The sequence below is a fragment of the Corythoichthys intestinalis genome, chromosome 19 (genome assembly GCF_030265065.1).
Source record: "Corythoichthys intestinalis isolate RoL2023-P3 chromosome 19, ASM3026506v1, whole genome shotgun sequence".
Classification (NCBI taxonomy): domain Eukaryota; kingdom Metazoa; phylum Chordata; class Actinopteri; order Syngnathiformes; family Syngnathidae; genus Corythoichthys; species Corythoichthys intestinalis.
The window spans coordinates 31,764,154-31,785,877 of NC_080413.1; the positions used below are offsets into that span (position 1 = coordinate 31,764,154).

At 41.1% G+C, this 21,724-nt stretch overlaps 1 protein-coding gene across 2 annotated transcripts in view; it reads right to left on the reverse strand.

The window, feature by feature from the left end:
• The window catches only part of vsnl1a (visinin-like 1a), an 89,564-nt gene that overhangs the window by 51,958 nt on the left and 15,882 nt on the right, over nt 1-21,724 (reverse strand). For both annotated transcript variants that reach the window (XM_057822847.1, XM_057822846.1), the window contains one exon: nt 18,909-19,075. In XM_057822847.1, the coding sequence (XP_057678830.1) occupies nt 18,909-19,070 (162 nt within the window). In that variant the 5' untranslated portion in view covers nt 19,071-19,075. The remainder of the gene's footprint in view (nt 1-18,908; nt 19,076-21,724) is intronic.

Consider the following 21,724-nt stretch of genomic DNA (forward strand, 5'->3'; position numbering starts at 1 on the left):
CGGATGTGGGTTATAGTCAGGTGCCGCTTATGAGTGTATTTTTTTTTCTCTTAATCTGATATTTTTGGCAGTACGGCTCAGATGCGTGTTTTAGTGCCTAATTTGTTACTTGTTGTGGTTGTGTTAGCATTACCTTTCATAATGAAATGCTTTTAATGTGTTTACCCATTTGTTGTGAAGCTCTCATTAGCAGCTTGAGCTGGAACTTCATAATCAAAGTGGAAACACATTATCATTTCCCATTTACCTGCTATATCTGTTGTACGTAAGATGTGCTTCCATGAAATTGGACAGTATTGAGACATAAACAGCCTTCATATGCAGTGACAGGATTTCCTTAATTGGGTAGCAACTAATGTTAATTTTGATACATTATGTCATAACTCATCTTTATTACCTAATGTGCAAATGTTGAGGGTAAATGTTATAGAAAACTTGCATTTTAATTAGTTGGAAAGAAATAGTCTTGAAAGTTCATGCTTTCTCATCAAGTGTGAAATTAAACATCGATTTATTGTCTGGTTCTGAGAATGTGTGCGAAATCACTTTTATGGCACTGGACTACACGTAAGCACTATCATACATCAAATTAGCCAGTTGTGGTGATGATGACCTCTTCGAGTGGGCTTATCATCAAAGTGAAAAGAAGTAACTTCGGGACATGATGGCAGTATTTCAGAAAACATCACCAGCTCTTGTTCCAAAAAGCTCACAAAGGCGCTGATGTGTCTAGGATGTGAAATTTCACACACTGTGACATATACACGCCTCAGTGTATGAATTGTCACATCTAGCCACCCATCTATGTTGGCTCTACTGGCGTCAACCATGGCACTGCTTAACTCTGACTTCTGAAATCTAGGAGTTTCCATTCATCGATACAGATTTTTTTTTTTATTACATGAATAAGCTGAAAACTAACTGGGAATGCTATGCATTAACCATCCTTTTGCAAGACCACTTCTTTTGCTTCATGCTCGTACAGCCTGTCACCCTCCCGCCTGCTAAGCAGTGTGACCAAACTGTTTTTCTTGTTAAACAGTGCAGTTGGCGTTTGGTACTTAACGTTAACAATGACAGACAGGTTTGGAGCTTTAATCTGGACAGACATGCCATGGTAGCTCTACGGTCAAAGGCACAAATGTGTTAATCATCGTTAAACTTGGTAAATAGTCTGAAGTGTGCTGTGGCAACTCATTCATTGTGTAAAAAAACAACACTGTTTTTCAGTATCGGATCAGGACTCGGCATCGGCAGATTCTCAAAATCAGGTGACTTGGACTCAGGTGCAAAAATACAGTGGTATGAAAAAGTATCTGAACCTTTTGGAATTTCTCACATTTCTTCATAAAATCACCATCAAATGTGATCTGATCTTTGTCAAAATCACACAGATGAAAAACAGTGTCCCCTGTAACTAAAATTACCCAAACATTTATAGATTTCCATATTTTAATGTGGATAGCATGCAAACAATGACAGAATGGGGAAAATAAGTAAGTGAACCCTCTGGCTAATGAGACTTAAAGCGTAAATGTGAAGTAAGGTTGGCCAACCATGTTTTTGAATAATATCAATGGCTAAACAGTTATAAGCATATTTTCGTCATTTTTTTTAACGCAACCCTCCCAGATTCTTTGTTTAACCCATAGCAATGCCCTTGACAACGAAAATGCTTTTCTTCGGCAATCTTGGTAAATCTTAGGAAATTACGTCACACCTAGAAGTGCGAGGGAAGTCCGCCATAGAACAGTATTGTTTGTTGCATTGCTTCTCGGTAAAATGCCACGGCGGTGTGTGGCGATGTTTTGTTCTCACTCAAACGAAAAGTTGTACGAGTGGCCAAAGGATAGCAGGGCTCGTAAATGGACATCTTTCGTTCGCACGCAGCGAATGAATTTCACACCATCATCAAGTAGTGTTCTCTGCTGCAAACGCTCGGGACAACACTGAAGTGGTGCTTTGTAATCTGTTCGCTTGTGTGAAAAAACTACATTTCCTCATGCCATTAGATGCCACTTTCTGCCGAGAGCCCCGAGCCGTGTTGTACTGTTAGCTCCATGTGTTAATAAAGAAACAAAGTTGTCAGCATGTCATGTGTTCGATACATTTGTAAACAAAAAGCTCATAACAAGACACTATGCACGACCCGTTTAAGAGACGCTGGAGTAGTAGGAGGCGAGGAGGAGATCAGCGAGAAGCAAAATTTCGCGGTCGAATGTGGCGGCAGTCCGCTATTATTTTGTTTTCTTATTGTTGCCACAATAAAGTGGAGAAAGCCATCAACGACTCATCTCCTTCTTTCCCCCCAACGTTTCTATATTATTATTTTATATGCACGAGAGCTGCCGGATCTGCCAAAATGAACATGAAGTCTGATTATTATTTTTTTTAACAATGTCATCAGATAGACAAAAACGTAAAATTATGTGCAAATGCCTGCATCTTCAAATCATGAAAATAATAACAACCTATATCTAACCAATCTTGTAATCTCGATTGGGTCTTGTATCCATTCCATTTCAGGTCGTCTACGCATATTGTTTGCATCCTGATTAGCGTCTGGCTAATAAATGTTAGGTCCAACATAAAATTCCAACCTCCTCTTCTTCCTCCAACTCTTCAGAAACTTGGATCTCCTCCCTTGCGCTCGATCTATCGCTTATATCGCTGTTTGAATCATTGTTTGAAGGGCTTTGTATGGCGGCCGCATGTATGGAGCTGCCATCGCTGTTCCCGGTGTGACATATCACTTCCGGGTTCATCCCCTTTCAGGCTCGAACTTCGGAAACGCGATTATTTTGTCAAATATACAAAATATAAATTATTTTTTCATGCTTTATTTGTTGGACAATATTTAATTACTTTAATTGTGACCCTATTTCGCATGTGAAGAAATTACTTCACATTTCTGCTTTAAAGAGCAATTGAAACCAATTTTTTATCAAACAATTTAACTCAGGTGTGTGCCCAATCACTGATGAGTGGTTTAAAGCTGCCCTACCCACTATAAAACACACACCTGGTAAATATTGTCTTGATGAGAAGCATTGTCTGATGTGCATTATGGCTCGGTCAAAAGAGCTGTCTGAAGACCTGCGATCGAGGATTATTGTTCTGTATAAAGGTGGCAAAGGATACAAAACCATCTTTAAAAGTCTGGATGTTCATCAATTGACAGTCAGACAAGTTGTCTACAAATGGAGAGAGTTTGGGACTATTGCTTCTCTCCCAAGGAGTGGCAGTCCACCAAAGATGACGCCAAGAGTTCAGCGCAGAATACTCAGAGAGGTAAAAAAAGAACCCTAGCTTGTCTGCTAAAGACTTAAAGAAATCACTGGCACAGTCTAATATCTCTGTGCACACATCAACTATATGTAAAACTAGGGCCAAGAATGGTGTTCATGGGAGGACTCCACGTAGAAAGCCACTGCTGTCTAGAAAAAAAAAAAACATTGTTGCTCCTTTAATGTTCGCAAAAAGGCACTTGGACACTCCACAGAAGTTTTGGCAAAATATTTTGGGGACTGATGAAATCCAAGTTGAATTCTTTGGGAGTAACACACAACGCCATGTGTGGAGAAAAAATGGAACAGCTCACCAACATGAACGCCTCCTCCCCACCGTGAAGCATGGTGGAGGGAGCATCCTGATTTGGGGCTGTTTTGCTCAGTCAGGGCCTGGACAGCTTCCAATCATCAATGGAGGAATGAATTCAAAAGTTTATTAGGATGTTTTGCAGGAAAACCTGAGATTGTCTGTCAAACAGTTGAAGCTAAAAAGAGGATGGATGCTGCAACAAGACAATGATCCAAAATACAGAAGTAAATCAACTTCAGAATGGTTTCAGAAGAACAAAATACACTTTCTGGAGTGGTCAAGTCAAAGTCCAGACTTGAACCCCATTGAGATGCTGTGGCATGACCTACAGACAGCGATTCATGCCAGACATCCCAGGAATCTGACTGAACTACAGCTGTTTTGTAGAGCCAAGATTAGTCCTGATTGATGTGCCAGATTGATGAGCAGCTACAGGAAGCGTCTGGTTGAAGTTATGGTGCTGCCAAAGGGGCGGAGGGCACAAAATATTAAATGTGATGGTTCACTTAACTATTTTTCTCCCTTCTGTCACTGTTTGCAAACTATCCTCATTACAATATGAAAACCTATAAATGTCTGGGTGGTTTTAGTTAAAGCAGACACAGTTTTTTTTTCATCTGTGTGATTTTGACAAAGATCAGGTCAAATTTGATGGTAACTTTATGCAGAAATGCGAGAAATTCAAAAAGGTTCAGATGCTTTTTCATACCACTGTATACAATCGGGAGATCCCTAGTAGTCATGTTCTGTAATACTGTTTAATCCAGGCTAAGACGACCAAATCGATGTCCAGGATGCCAGGCGGCGGACGACCGAGCAGAACAACCGGGAGGACGCCCGGGATGCCAGGCGTTGGACGACCGAGCAGAATGACCAGGACCACCATTGCAGCGGACGATGCCGTTGAGTCTGTGCTGCTCGCCGAGCAGAGCCTGCACTGCCGTGCTTGGCCACTCGCGTCCCCCGCACCCTCCAGTGTCCTGCGACTCAGCCGGAAACGCGCACGGCCAAACCAGTTCCCCCCCAGGAACACAAGTTCCCCAGGCGAACTCCGCTACGAGGCAGTGGTCACCACAAAAGAAAGACTAAAAAAAATCCATCTTGATGAGACAGGCGGCGATGAGGGATAAGTTTACCCCGGCTGTCAAGGCCACAACAGCGTCATCTCTCAGTTTAATAGTTTAGTTATGTGTAAATAAATTGTTACTTTGCTGTCAAAAGCTTTATTTGTCTTGTTGTTTATGTTATTTTGTAAAAGGAAAACATTATTCAGATGTTTGGGATGCCACAAAGCAAAAAATAGCTGTGTTAAAGTCAAAGTAATGTTTGAAATGTATGCTTTTACAAAAAGCTCAGTTTCTCTGTTTTTTCATCAGAAATTGGAAAATTGCTTAAACTAAGCTATTTTCTAATGTTCTACAGAATGGAAAAAGATATGAACTAACTCTTTTTTTTCTGCTGAAAGAAGAGAGTCTAATCTTTCTTTCTTCCATGTTTATATAGCAATAGAACAGAATTTTCTGTGGGCCTTGCAAAATCAGTCAAAATCCAGTAAAACGGCCCGGAGCGAAGGGGGTTGCACCGGTGAAAATGGCTGGGAATGAATGAGTTAAATGTGATGGTTCACTTACTTATTTTCCCCCTTCTGTCACTGTTTGCATACTATCCTCATTACAATGTGAAAACCTATAAATGTTTGGGTGGTTTTAGTTAAAGCAGACACTGTTTTTCATCGGTGTGATTTTGACAAAGATCAGATCACATTTGACGGTAATTTTATGCAGAAATGTGAGAAATTCCAAAAGGTTCAGATACTTTTTCATACCACTGTATGCAATCGGGAGATCCCTAGTAGTCATGTTCGTAATACTGTTTAATTCAGGCTCAGGGGGTTTATCAGTGAATGATGAAGATTGGTGTATGTATATAAAAGGCATCAAGAAAGATGTGTCTGCACAATTGCTGTTTTTATGAATAAAGCACAAGTTGAAAAAAACAAACAAAAACAGTTGTACGTCCTGCGATGGGACTACATACCAATTCAGTCCTGGCATATTTGGCATCTTGTTTCTTAGTGTAATACTTTTGTCTGTCCATGCATTTCTTGCGAAACCATCAATTTATTTGATTTCTAAGTCATACTTGAAAAAGTTATACCAAATCAGAGACAGTAAGTGAATTGAAATAAAACATTTTAAATTATGCTAACCATTTTATAATCAAAGTGCCTGACTCGGTCATGCATCATATATTACACCAAATGATTCATGCAGCCTGCTAACCCCTTCCATACCGCTTTCACTTTCCCTTGCTTTTGCATAGCCTAAAGGACAATTCCCTCCACAAAAGAAGAGGAGAATAAATTACATGAAACCCAAACAGTGGTTAGTCATCCTACTAGGCTCCTTAACAGTGTATTTAGAAGCATGACGGGTATGGGGGAGTGATTTCGTGCAGACTCATGAGCAGAAAATGCACAGAGGAAAAATAATATGGGTGCTCAGGTGTGAGTCCGTCACTCTCATGCACGCATGCACAGAGGGAACACGGGCTCACACATCTAGTCCACATTGTCAAACATCGCTGTGTTGCACATCTCCACCAGTGCTAATGACTGATAAATAATGCATATACACTTGCATACTTTTCCTGTCTATACCCCTTGGTTTCCTGCGACACTGCTCCCACTAAATACTTATACAGTATACCCCCTAACCTCCCCCGTCACACGTGTACACACACAGACACACAGACACACATGCGCAGTCACTCTTCACAGGAACAATCTGTCTTGTTAATGTGAGGTCACAGCAGACCGTTTTTCCACTTATCAGCTGACTAGATTTAAATAAAGCCCTATCATGGATTCACTGTTGCCTAGAAACACAATAGGATGCATCAATAATGGGATTTTCCCTGCAACCAAACAGGAACCGTTTCGATTCGCGTTGGCTTTTTTTCTGCAGGTTTTCTGTTAGAGCTTGTGCCTTTTTCAGTCTTTTTTAAGAAATATTTACATTCTCTGTATTTTAGTCTATTGGTTACTAACTTTGCTGTGCCTCCCAACTATAAAGGTTATTTTTGTGTCGTTCAATTTAAAATGCATCAATGGGCAAAAATTGAAACACGTTTTTTGTGAAGTTGCCGCTTGAAAGTTTCAACACTATGACGTCAAAAATTGTTTCGTTCTTTTCCGGTTGGTAGTTGATGCGTGAGCTCATTTGGCATTTAAAGGAAGTGCACTTGTGACCTCAGTGCCCGTGCAGGAGGGTCTTATGTAACTGCAGCACCCTCTGGCATTTCCTGGCACCGGTGATAAAAGATTAATGCTTATTCTTACACTACTCACATTGCAGGCTGGCATCTGAGCTTTGAAGAATTATTGTGTAATCTAAAAAAAAAAAAGATTAAATAAAAGTGGCTTCTAGACACATCAAATTAACTGTTATGTCAATTTATCATGAAGTATAATGCTGTACAGTACTGTACTTAAATATATACTTTTTTAATCGTGCATTTCCATTCCATGCAAATGGGTTTCTTTGAAAAATGCCAGGCAGCTGACAAATAGTATTACTGTCAAAATGTCAGTTTAATTGTGAAAAATTATCACTGTTTACGACACTAAATGAATAAGTCATTGAATAAATTTACACCCCCTCCTTAATGAGATAGAAAAGGCTACTTATTAGTAAGGCCCTTCTCAGATTAGCCCCTGTTGGTTTTCTTCCTAGATCCAAAAGAGATGAATATCTATCTATCTATCTATCTATATATATATATATATATATATATATATATATATATATATATATATATATATATACACACACACATATATATAAAATCATCAATTTATCATACACATTAGGAGTGTAACGGTACACAAAAATCTCTGTTCGGTACGTACCTCGGTTTTGAGGTCATGGTTCGGTTCATTTTCGGTACAGGAAGAAAACAAAATGCTAAATATAAATGTGCTAGTTGTTTATTACACACTTTTCTGCTTTCAACAATAGGAACAGTAGCCTATACAAAGCTAAACTTCTGCTCAAAAAGTAGCGAGTATTTAAAGTGCCTGTGACACGAAAAAGCATGTTTATTTCATAATACACGCGGTATTTTATGCCCCTGAATGATATGGACCGCTTGGATGTGTGTGGGAGCGATCGCTATATTTATTTAGTTTTTTGAATCCCGCGCCATCAAAATGAGTGACTTCCGGCTTCGGTCTTGCATTGAGGAGGAGGGCGCTGTGACGTATACGGTAGAAGACGTTCTCTTCACTATACAGTGTACTGTTGTGGATGAGGACGAAGGATTCAGCTGATTTTGCGGATTAATACTTTTATTTTTTGCATTACGCCAGCCAAACGGCTGCAGAAAAATCATTCTGTATGCGGGAGAGGCGTATGCGCCTTTTTGGAGTTTCAAAAGGTTCCCATTCACCGTGGATATTTACTGTGGGACCATTGGACTTACAAGGAAGTGAGTAAACATCTTGTTTTGTATTATGTCAAATACGAATACAGTGATTACAAAGTAAACACTATAAAATTCCTTTAAATAAAGGACTACTTACGTTTGATCATTGATAGGCATGTAAAAAGCTATCCTCATGCTTATTAGCAGTTAGCTGTTAGCACATTAGCTGCACAACAACTCCAGCCACCCTCCTCCAGGGAACGAACTGTAAATTGCTCTCCGCCGGGTGGTTTGACGATCCGCAAAGAAACTCGACAACCGGGTCGTCATGTCAAATAATCTGTGTGATTTTCCACTTCGAAGACTTTGAAACATCCCTCGGTTCGGGTTAGCATGTCGGCTAGCTGTCACTCCTTCTGGTCTGCTTACATTCTCCGAAGCCGGGGAAGGGAAATGACATATGTCCGATTTAGGTGTCATAAAATATCGTTCGGGAGGTGTGACAGTAAAGGTGAAGTCGACAGTTTTGACCATTATGGAGTCATTTTGCCATGTCGTCTTGAATAAATGGAATTTTATTATTTTATATTCCATTTAGCACAAGATTGTTATTTGTCATGACCATGCCATTTATTTAGCAATTGGGGAAAGTACTTGGGTAAAAAGAATATCCTGTAAAAATATTGAAGTAAAGAGACAGAAACAATGACATTTTGCCGCTCTCTTCGTCGCGTTTTCCTCATTGTGAATAGTTCCTCCTCGACGGGCTGACTGGTCCTTCTCAAGCCATTTATATAGCTATTGGGGAAAAATACTTGGATAAAAAGAATATCCTGTAAAAATATTGGGAGTAGAGAGACTGAAACAATGACATTTTGCGGCTCTCTTCGTTGCGTTTTCCTCGTTCTGAACAATTCCCCCTCAATGGGCTGAATAGTAAAACCGATGAGCCCAGTCTACCGCTGACGTCATCTACCTGTTGGGGACGCTAAAGCCCTATAATGGAAGGCGTGGCTAACCGGCAGATTAAAAGACTAATTTCTCGTCATCTGCGCTTTGCTAAATTGTTGTATATAGTCGAATCGTCTCAAAATATGATTCTAATTCACATAATAATGCCATTTAAGACTTTTTTTCTGGTGTCATATGCTCTTTAAAGATAATAATCAGATCCCGCGTATTGATCAGCTTTCTTTCTTAAAGAAAGAAGAAAAAAATAAGTCCTGTACTAAAGAGAAAAGCAATCCCAATGACAAAGATTTTAACATGTATTTTACAAATGAAATGACTTAAATGAATCATTTTTTTTTCTTATGAACGGTTTTCAAAAGCATTATTGGTAGATTTTCTCAAGTTAAAGCGCCACACAGAAATTAATAAATTTAATTGTGTAAGCAGGATCTGTGTATTATTCTTATTATTTAATTACAGGTGTTTTAGCTCATTTCAATTTATTTTATTTAAATGGGCTATTATTTATTTTATTATGTGTTTATATTTTACAAATGTGATGTAGTATTCATTTATATTGTATATTTTATATTGTATAACTTTAGTTCCTATGTGAATATTAGTTCCTACTTGTTTTGTTGTGGTAGGAGGGATTTGTACTGAACACGGGGCCGTGTTGGTTATTATTATAGCAGAGAAGACAGCAGTAAATCAACAAAAACAAGTCAACTGTGCCCCGATCTACCACTCAAGAGATGGACTCAAAAAGTGGGTTACGATTGCATATTAGTTTGAAAATCGACCGGATCCACCGTATTTTTACATGAGTGACTTCCGGCCCGATCCTAGCTACCGGTAGTAGTAGTATTGACGCAGGAGGGCCGCGTCTCGCGTCAAATAATAAACTCTGCCGTTCTTTTCGCGTGCGTCGCGTTGAGCCACTTCTGGGACGCGCCTAACACGCGGCCGCACTGCGACTGGTGTGCATTGGCCTATTGACTTTTAACGCCCGCGTTTTCACTGCGTTCTCGTGGTGGCCACGTTGTCGCGCCGTTGACGTTTCTGGGTTATACACTGTCCTACCGTGTTGGTCGTCATTATAGTAGAGAAGACGGAGTAAATATAATCTACACAAAGAAACTGTAACCTGATCGACGCACAGCCTCGAAAAGTAAGAGCGTGTGCGTTAGGCTAAACAAAATTGGTTTGGCAAAGGACCCTCAAAAATGGCATCTACTGTGAAGAGACACGCTTACAAACCTGTCGTGTTTAATGGAGACGTAGCCCAGCTTTTCAGTTCAGATACAGAAGATGAGGACTTTGATGGATTTGTGGATTGATTAAGATTGATGTGAGTACTTTGTTAAATTCTTTAATAAAGTACAACTAAACTCAGTTTTGGTCCATCTGCCTTTAAAAAACAACAACAACACACCAGCGCGCATACTAGCCTCCCATAACAAAAATTTGCTACTAATCTGTTGCCTAACTCATTTGCTCCCAAAAACGTATAAATACGTTCTATTTTTAATTGTTTCAGTGTCCCAAAGACATATTTATACGTCTTTTACGTTTTTTTTCATAAGAGACATCTCTGGGTTCTGATTCAACTGAGCTCCAAAGCACAAAGCTGAAAATCCATTTTAAAGCAATAAAACTGGCCACTGGAGGGCAGTAACGCAATTGGTAAGACCTGCAACCCGATTCAATGGCAGCACGGCCGGGGCGTCGGCGGAAGGATGCCAGGCGGTGGACGACTGAGCAGAACAACGGAGAGGACGCCCGGGATGCCAGGTGCTGGACGACAGAGCAGAATGACCGGGACCACCAGTGCAGCGGACGATGTTGTTGAGTCCGTGCTGCTCACCGAGCAGACCCCGCAAAGACAAAAAAAAATCCATCTTTATGAGACAGACGGCGATGAGGGAAAAGTTTACCCGACTGTCGCGGCGACAACAACGTCATCTCTCAGTTAGTTATATGTAAACAAATTGTTACTTTGCAATCAAAAGCTCTATTTGTCTTGTTGTTTGTGTTATTTTGTAAAAGGAAAACATTATTCAGATGTTTGGGATATAACTAAAGCAAAAAAATAGCTGTGTTAAAGTCAAAGTTATATTTGAAAGGTATGCTTTCACAAAAAGCTCAATTTCTCTGTTTTTTCCTGAGAAATTGGAAAATTGCTCAAACTAAGCTATTTTCTAATGCTGATTTCTAAAGAATGGAAAAAAAATATGAACTTACTTTTTTCCTGCTGAAAGAAGAGAGTCTAATCTTTCTGTTGGTAGATTCCATGTTTATATGGCAATAGAACAGAATTTTCTGTGGGCCTTGCAAAATCAGTCAAAATCCAGTAAAACGGCTGGGAGCGAAGGGCCTTTCTCCGGTGAAAATGGCTGGGAGTGAATGAGTTTATCTCGTCTCGTGAGACGAATTTGATCATCTCAAATTTATCTCATTCTCTGCTTATTTATTTCTGAGTTTGTGCTCCTAAGGATACCCTTAGTGGCAACCCCAATAGCCTTTAAAAAATTTTTTTAAAAAAAACACACACCAGCGCGGATGCTAGCCTCCCATAGCAAAAATTTGCTACTCATCTGTTGCTTAATCTCGTCTCGTGAGACGAATTTGATCATCTCAAATTTATCTCATTCTCTGCTTATTTGTTTCTGAGTTTGTGCTCCTAAGGCTACCCTAAGGAGCAACCCCAATAGCAGGCAATTGCGTGCCGGATCAGGCCTCAGCTTGCCAGATCCGCATAGCAAGCACAGCCCGGATCAGCACTATGACAGTTTTGCCTTAATTGTCGCCTTGATTGCATAGATGGGTGAGCCTGGGAACAGGTGCCGCTGATCATCGTCAGCAGCTTGCTTAAACCGGTCCTTGGCCTCACATCATCGCCAGGTTAACAACTCACCAACAGGTACAGTATGTGACTTTCAGCTAACAAAGAATCTTGTAATCCTGATACTGAGCTCATTTTTGTGTTTTTGCCCCCAAGATCCTGTACTGCTTCCCTGGCAAAACACCTGCCTGCCTGTTCAACTGTTCTATCACAAACTGCCCACCGGATTCTTCAGGCACATCTTACACTCCCTCTCATCGTCAATGAATTAGGTCCCCCGTTACCCCAGAACCTTAACAAATACAATATTTTGGTTAGTCTAAAAATGAGTCATCTTTAATGTTGAGTTGCTTGTTCCAATTGAAATATTTTGTGAAAAAACAATGCTATGTTGTTTTATGTTGCATTAATATGTTAGCATTAATAAATGGCATGAAAAAGAAGTGTCATTATTGCTTTTAATTGACAAATTTAATTTGCAATATAAACACATTACAGTATGATACATTGAACAAAATGGACTCCCAAATTTAATACTGAAAACACTTTTGATACAAATCCCGCCCAGATAGGGTAACATGTGTGCCATATCAGGGCCATACTTTAATGTCGTGTCTGCTACTTTGAACCAGTTCTGGCCCAAAACTGGTTGCTGACCCGGCAAGTGACTCCTTCCTGAGTTTGGGTCATTGTTAAGAATGACACTGGGATGGATTATTTTTACAAAGTTGGGAAGTGATGAGTCAAAATGAGCAAAGACATCATTGAGGCAAAGGAGATTGATTTGAGCAATATTTGAGAGGAGAAATTGTCATAATTGAAAATGGAGTTATACTTGTATAGCATTTTTGAGGCACTCAAAGCACTTTGACACTATATCCTCATCTCCCTACTGGTGACACAGCAACATGGGGTTCAATGTCTTGCTCATGGATACTTAGATGAATTCATCGAGACAGAGAATTGAACTCACAACCTATGGGTTAGGGAACGACTTCTGAGCCACGCAGAGATGCACTGTACTCAATGTGACGCGGCACATCAATGGAAAGACACTTAAGAAAGAGCGTGTAGCGGTGATGAAAGCAAATTCATTTTATTTTGCTTCATTGAATAATTTATATATTTCTTTGATACTTCAAAAAAACTTCCATATCGCAGACATGTTGCCTGTGAGCCAGTAGTTTTAGCGAGACAGCGTCAGCCAGCGTGTTGCTTTTTGCCGTGTTTTGATTACGTCATCAAACAAGAGGACTAAGGTTCTTCACACTATTTTCTGGTAAACTATAGATCTTCAAAACCAAAAACCGATAATGCATTTGTAGCAGCCAATAGTGTTCGGCACCAAATTTTCGGTCACATCTCTAATTTTTGCATTCAACCAAATGAACCGGATGTTGTTTAATTGTTTGACTGATGATATTATTTTCTCAGATTTTGGCACAAGATGAATTAGGATGTGACTGGACATGTCAGAGCAGCGACTACTCTTTCTTACAATGAAAGAATCTTGAGAACCCAAAATGAGCAATTGCAGACTGGAAGGAGATCAAATTGAGAAATATTTGTAACTGACACAATGTGCGGTTGCTTGGCAAGCTTTGAGGCAAGTTTAAGAAATAAATACTTTGCTCATCCAGATCCTTAACTGAGACATGACTGAGATCATGAGTCCAAGTAAGGAGATCAAATTGAGATGTATTTGAGATCAACAAAAGATCTCATAGTTGTCTCTTGGTGAGCTCTTGAAAGGAGAAAGCTGTGAGACTTTATTGAGAAATCGTGCCAGTAGAACTATTCTCAAGACCTTGTCATGCAATGCTCACTGTGAAATTTACTTCTCCCGAAACAAATTTGAGAAAAATGAGAAAACCATTCTGGTCTCGGTTATTGCTGATTTATTTCTCAGAGATGTACAGTAAATGAGACAAACAAGATCTCATCTTCAATTTTGCTTTTCTATGGGTTTGTGTGTGTATAATTTACAAAAAATATACGAATACGAAAATACGGTATATGCCAAGCCTAAAGTGTCACTGTAACACAGAATTAGGCATGTGCCGATAACCAGTTTCAAGGTATACCGTGCTATGAAATCGGCACGGTTTCAAAACCGCAAAAATTTTCCGTCATACCGTCCCTAAGATATTAGCTATTTTTTATGTACCATAAATGCAGGGATAAGTCCCTCGCTTGCAGCTGCAAGGCTCAATCTTCCCCCACTGATTGTTGCTCAGTGTCAGTGAGTCAACTGTGCAACACGATAGCTGGATGAGTGAAACTCCTGAACTTTTCCCCCCCAATCGAAGAAAACGAGATCGCTGGTATGGGAATACTTCGGCTACAGAAAAGTAACAGACGGCCGCGGCTTAGAGGAGGAGGGCCAATAAATGTGTAAAACATGTTTGCAGAGGGTGGCTGCTGAGGAGGCAATACCTCCAATATGATTTTGCTGTTATACAAAATTAAAGGTTAGTCAACAATATCATGCACATTTCCCACCAGCTACGAGAGTAAACTCAGGTGTGTTTAGTCTGTCTACTGGTGGTAAAACGTGTTGTTTTCTCTCTGGCAACTGTCTTTGTTGACAAAGAGTGTGTGTGTATAATATAGACGTGACATGAGTCATACACACGCGCTTTTCATGGAAAATAATTCAATTATTTTTTTTTTTCTTAATGTTAAGCTGGGTTTACGCTCACCTAAAGGACTGCATTTATTTCAATTATATTTAGAATATTTCTTATTATTTGTAATTTATTAAAATTTATTTTAACTTAGCATCATACTTATGTTCCAATTTGTGAATATGTTTTAAAAAATAAAAATCCTGTCCAATTGAAAAAAAAAAATGCTATTTTTTAATCCCAGATATCTCAAAGTATCACATTTTAGATTTGTAATTGCAATACCGTGATACTGTGAAATTGTGGTGTTTATGCTTACGGTTATCATACCGTCAGAATCACATACCGGCACATGCCTACACAGCATAAGAAGTCACAAAAAATAAATAAATAAAAAATTGAGAAATATCAGCGTAGAACAAGTCCAAGCATAAAAGCAGAGGCCACAGCCATTTAAAATGCACATATTCATATTCAAACATGCTAAACAAGCATTCCTGGATGTCAAACCAGTTACTATGCTGCCACTAACTCATACAAATTCAATTCGTAATGTAAACAACAATAGTTTTACAACAATACTTATAATTATGACCACCAGTAAGATGGAGGTTATTTATTCGGTTCCGTATGTCTCTGGCAGTCTGTCTGTTTGTCAGTATGTTTGTGTCCAAGATAACCTAAGAATGAATAAGAAACACACAACAGTTTGGCGCATGGTCATGATGAGGGTTTAATTTGGCTGCTGAGGCGGAGGTCTGCTCTCTCAGGGAGCTTCTCCAGTTTTGTATATACCATTGGAGGAAATATTTAAGCTTGTGGCCAAAATGCACGTGAGCAGTATTCCATAAACTTCAGATTTTCATTTTAATCTTAGTCATTTTATACTTTATTAAAACAACACTTGGAAACTTTCAGTTTTGGTTGGTTTTAGCAGTGCACGTGGACAAAAGTGGTAGTATTTTTCCATAGGCTTCACTATCAGATGAAAAGACAGCTCCCACTAAAATTGGGTCACGCCTTGACGTTGGGGGCCGTCCCAGGCAGAGCTAAGGTCAGCTTTGACTATGATAAACCTGCTTTCACAATGCTTTCAAACACCGGATTTAGGTGGAAACAGGACAAATTTTTTACCGCTTAAAAGGAGGAAGGATTGTCTCAAGAATGATTTGATCGAGGATTCAAGCTAATTATTATGTAAAAGAGCCCCATGCATGCACTTTCAACTTAAAAAGCTCTTTGTTTTGCGGCGGCCGCCACAACGGTTTATACATTCGCGTAATTTTAGCTCTAAATATTTACGTAAAATGAATGATGACTGCCTGTTTTTTTGCTTTTTACCAAGAATCTAGACTGTTCTATGTTCATATCTATAGAAATTCCGGTGATGTATGTATTTATTTACAAGAATTTTGAGCTTATAAAGCTCTTTGGCCACCATGTTGTATCCATGCACAGTAGCGTAAATTTACATTCAAATGATCAGGTAATTTTGGGCCAACTGCCCGTTTTTTGGCTAAAAAGTAGTAATTTAGACATTTCTGCATCCATACAAAAAAAAAAATCGACTTTTACGTGTTTTATTTTACGTAACATTTCAATCTAAAAATGATGTGGGCCAGATAGCCGGCAAGACGTGCCTCCGTGCTGAGGCAATAGTGACATCGGAATTCAACCGAAATAAGTTGTGATTGTATAAAGAAAAATGCAAATTCTACTTTTGTTGAGTAAAATTAAGATGATTCTGTATGCTTTCCTCAAGTATTAAGTTTCTGATGTGAAAATTGAGTGATTTATTAGCTGTTAAAAACTTGCACAAAAAAAAAATATTTAAGTTGCTATTTTGGTCAAAAGCTTATATATGTTAAATATTTCTATTGATACTGAAAATATATGTGATTATCTCTGCATTTGGTGATTTTTGTGCATCTAGCGTAAAATTTGAGAATTTTATAGCCATTTCAAGTTTTGTTATACTTGTATAAAAACATTATTAATCAGGATTTTTTTTTTAGGGAACGACTTTGAATTTTTTTATGTCGCTACTCATGGAGACTCATATACAGTTGTGGTCAAAAGTTTACATACACTTGTGAAGAATATAATGTCATGGCTCTCTTGAGTTTCCAGTTATTTCTACAACTGATTTTTCTCTGATAGAGTGATTGGAACAGATACTTCTTTGTCACAAAAAAACATTCATGAAGTTTGGTGCTTTTATGACTTTATTATGGGTGAACAGAAAAAAGTGATCAAATCTGCTGGGTCAAAAATATACATACAGCAGCGCTAATATTTGGTAACATGTCCCTTGGCCATTTTCACTTCATTTAGGCGCTTTTGGTAGCCAACCACAAGCTTCTGGCAAGCTTCTGGTTGAATCTTTGACCACTCCTCTTGACAGAATTGGTGCAGTTCAGTTAAATTTGATGGCTTTCTGACATGGACTTGTTTCTTCAGCATTGTCCACAAGTTCTCAATGGGGTTTAAGTCAGGACTTTGGGAAGGCCATTCGAAAAATTTAATTCTAGCCTGATTTAGCCATTCCATTACCACTTTTGATGTGTGTTTGGGGTCACTGTCCTGTTGGAACACCCAACTGCGCGCAAGACCCAATCTTCGGGCTGATGACGTTAGGTTATCTTGAAGAATTTGAAGGTAATCCTCCTTCTTCATTATCCCATTTACTCTCTGTAAAGCACCAGTTCCATTGAGAGCAAAACAGCCCCACAGCATAATACTACCAACGCCGTGCTTGACGGTAGGCTTGGTGTACTTGGGGTTAAAGGCCTCACCTTTTCTCCTCCAAACATATTGCTGGGCATTGTGGCCAAACAGCTCGATTTTTGTTTCGTCTGACCACAGAACTTTCCTCCAGAAGGTCTTATCTTTGTCCATGTGATCAGCAGCAAACTTCAGTCGAGCCTTAAGGTGCCGCTTTTGGAGCAAGGGCTTCCTTCTTGCACGGCAGCCTCTCAGTCCATGGAGATGCAAAACACGCTTGACTGTGGACACTGACACCTGTGTTCCAGCAGCTTCTAATTCTTGGCAGATCTGCTTTTTGGTGATTCTCAGTTGAATCTTCACCCTCCTGACCAAGTTTCTCTCAGCAGCAGGTGACAGCTTGCGTTTTCTTCCTGATCGTGGCAGTGACAAAACAGTGCCATGCACTTTATACTTACAAACAATTGTTTGCACTGTTGCTCTTGGGACCTGCAGCTGCTTTGAAATGGCTCCAAGTGACTTTCCTGACTTGTTCAAGTCAATGATTGTTCAAGTCAATCATCATTCACAAGGAATTGCTAATTTGTGTTGCTGTATGTATATTTTTGACCCAGCAGATTTGATCACTTTTTCTGTTAACCGATAATAAAGTCATAAAAGAACCAAACTTCATGAATGTTTTTGGTGACAAAGAAGTATCTGTTCCAATCACTGTATCGGAGAAAAATCAGAGTTGCAGAAATAACTGGAAACTCAAGAGAGCCATGACATTATGTTCTTCACAAGTGTATGTAAACTTTTGACCACAACTGTATGCCTAAAGGAGGTGCCTGTTTTGGTTTTAGGTTGCTAGCAGCTTTGGTTTTGAAAATATTTGAATTTTAAGTTTTTGAAAATAGGCCGTCTAAGGATCGGTCCCGTGTCACGTCAACTGATAGTGAAGTCTATGGTTTTGCCTTAAGGAAGACTGCATTTCTCATGAGAACCAAGAGGACCAACACACAGTATTGTAAAATCCTGATCTTCCAGTGGCTTGCAGTTGGATTCAACGACATTTCTGTTTAAAGCGGCTGTATAGGATGACTAGTGATGAGGTAATGAATCCAGTTGTGGCTAAACAATAACATACAGTATGACAATGTTAAAAATAAGAAAACTCCGCCCCGCTGGCATATCCCCAGCGAGTGAAAGCCGGGGCAATGTTTATTCTTCAGTGTCTTTTTATCCTGGTAGCCTCCATTTTTCTTTTTTTTTTGTCTCCTCCGACAAAACCTTTCGTCTCTTTTGTTGCTCTGCCATCTTTGTAGAATTCGCTTGAAAGCGTTCGCCTCGACTTCTGTCTTTACAACGAATGGGGAAAGGGGGAAGTGACATATGCCGTAAAGCAGTCCGCACATTTGGAGTTTTGTGTGGCAGGATTCCTGCCACCCTCCTCAAAGTTAATTAGTGTCAGTGAAAGCAATACAGACCCTCTCAGGCCATAACAGAGGTGTCATTCAACTAGTTGTCAGTCGACATTTCATCACAACTGTTATAACAATCTTTTATAAAGGTTGAAAAGTTTTCTCGTGTTGCTTCAAGTAATATATGTGCAGGAAATTATTATGTTTTCTTTGTTAATGAGCCCTTAATGATTAAAAGGCTGTTCCGTAGTTAGTCTGTCTCCCTGAAGTTTAGATTAACAAAATCAATTTCATAGTGTGGCTGAGGTAAATATATGTGTTCGTGTGACTCACCTTCACATAGAGCTGCTGGAACTCATCAAGGTTAAGGCGTCCAGTTGGACAGTCCTTCAGGAAGCCCTTGTACCACTGCTTCAGCTCATGTTCATTGAATTCTGTGTTCTTCACCAGATCTTCCATCACCTCGGGGGTCAGCTTGCTGTTCTGTTTCCCCATTTTGCCTGCGCAAAAACGTGTGCACAAATAAGTCACACATTTAATAACAACAATGCGTTTGTGATTCATCAGCTGTGAAAACTGAGAGTTCAAGAGAAATCTATTTTTTGCGAGACGGCAGAGTTGTACTTGAAAAAGGTCTCGGGCTGTATTTGTATTTATTAATGAGGTCAGCGACGAGACATGCACCTTTAATCGCACTTCCTTTAAAGGACTGTTTGCCCTAGTTTTAGTAGTTTGTTTCATATTTAGAAACTCTCAGCCAGACTCATTGAAATCACTTCGGACAGAATTCTCATACATCTTACATCTAGTTTTCTTTCCGAAACTTACAATTTTTGGCATTTCGGTTTCCAAGTTTTAGAACGTAAATTGCAACAAATAATTGCAAGAGATAATCCGTAGGGACTAGTATGTAAAAGTACTTGTCTTATTATTTTAAAACGGCAGATTTATGTCGTCAACATACAGTGGTATGAAAAAGTATCAGAGCCTTTTGGAATTTCTCACATTTCTGCAAAAATCACCATCAAATGTGATCTGAGCTTTGTGAAAATAACACAGACGAAAAAACAGTCATCCATCCATCCATCCATTATCTTCCGCTTAGTCCGGGGTCGGGTCGCGGGGGCAGCAGCTTTAGCATGGAAGCCCAGACTTCCCTCTCCCCAGCCACTTCTGCCAGCTCCTCCGGCAGGATTCCAAGGCGTTCCCAGGCCAGCCGAGCGACATAGTCTCTCCAGCGTGTCCTGGGTCGACCCCGGGGCCTCCCGCCGGTGGGACATGCCAGGAGGCATTCGAACCAGATGCCCGAGCCACCTCAACTGGCTCCTCTCAACGCGGAGGAGTAGCGGCTTGACACCAAGCCCCTCCCGGATGACCGAGCTTCTCACCCTATCTCTAAGGGAGAGCCCGGACACCCTGCGGAGGAAACTCATTTCGGCCGCTTGTATCCGGGATCTTGTTCTTTCGGTCACGACCCACAGCTCGTGACCATAGGTGAGGGTAGGAACGTAGATCGACCGGTAAATCGAGAGCTTCGCCTTTTGGCTCAGCTCCTTCTTCACCACAACGGACCGGTGCAGAGTCCGCATCACTGCAGACGCTGCACCGATCCGCCTGTCAATCTCCCGCTCCCTCCTACCCTCACTCGTGAACAAGACCCCAAGATACTTGAACTCCTCCACTTGGGGCAGGATCTCCTCCCCGACCCGGAGAGGGAATGCCACCCTTTTCCGGCTGAGGACCATGGTCTCGGATTTGGAGGTGCTGATCTTCATCCCAACCGCTTCACACTCGGCTGCGAACCGCCCCAATGAGAGTTGGAGGTCATGGCTTGATGAAGCCAACAGCACCACATCATCTGCAAAAAGCAGAGATGAAATGCTGAGGCCACCAAACCGGACACCCTCAACGCTTCGGCTGCGCCTAGAAATTCTGTCCATAAAAATTATGAACAGAATCGGTGACAAAGGGCAGCCTTGGCGGAGTCCAATCCTCACTGGGAACGAATTCGACTTACTGCCGGCAATGCGAACCAGACTCTGACACCGGTCGTACAGGGACCGAACAGCCCTTACCAAGGGGCTCGGTACCCCATACTCCCGGAGCACCCTCCACAGGACTCCCCTAGGCACATGGTCGAACGCCTTCTCCAAATCCACAAAACACATGTAGACTGGTTGGGCGAACTCCCATGCACCCTCAAGGAACCTGCCGAGGGTGTAGAGCTGGTCCACTGTTCCACAGCCGGGACGAAAACCACACTGCTTCTCCTGAATCCGAGATTCGACTTCCCGACGGACCCTCCTTTCCAGCACCCCTGAATAGACTTTACCGGGGAGGCTGAGGAGTGTGATCCCTCTATAATTGGAACACACCCTACGGTCCCCCTTTTTAAAACCACCCCGGTCTGCCAATCCAGAGGCACTGTCCCCGATGTCCACGCGATGTTGTAGAGGCGTGTCAGCCATGACAGCCCTACAACATCCAGAGTCTTTAGGAACTCCGGGCGGATCTCATCTACCCTCGGGGCCTTGCCACCGAGGAGCTTACCAACCGCCTCAGTGACTTCAACCCCAGAGATCAAAGAGCCCACCTCAGAGTCCCCAGACCCTGCTTCCTCAAAGGAAGGCGTGTCGGTGGAATTGAGGAGGGCTTCGAAGTATTCTCCCCACCGACTCGCGACGTCCCGAGTCGAGGTCAGCAGTACACCATCTTCCCTATACACAGTGTTAATGGTGCACTGCTTTCCTCTCCTCAGACGCCGGATGGTGGACCAGAATTTCCTCGAAGCCGTCCGGAAGTCGTTTTCCATGGCCTCGCCGAACTCCTCCCATGTCCGAGTTTTTGCCTCAGCGACCGCCGAAGCCGCAGTCCGCTTGGCCAGCCGGTACCTGTCAGCTGCCTCCGGAGTCCCACAGGCCAAAAAGGCCTGATAGACCTCCTTCTTCAGCTTGACGGCATCCCTTACCGCTGGTGTCCACCAGCGGGTTCGGGGATTGCCGCCATGACAGGCACTAACCACCTTACAGCCACAGCTCCGATCGGCCGCCTCAACAATGGAGGTGCGGAACATGGCCCACTCGGACTCAATGTCCCCAACCTCCCAAGGGACAAGGGAGAAGTTCTGCCGGAGGTGGGTGTTGAAACTC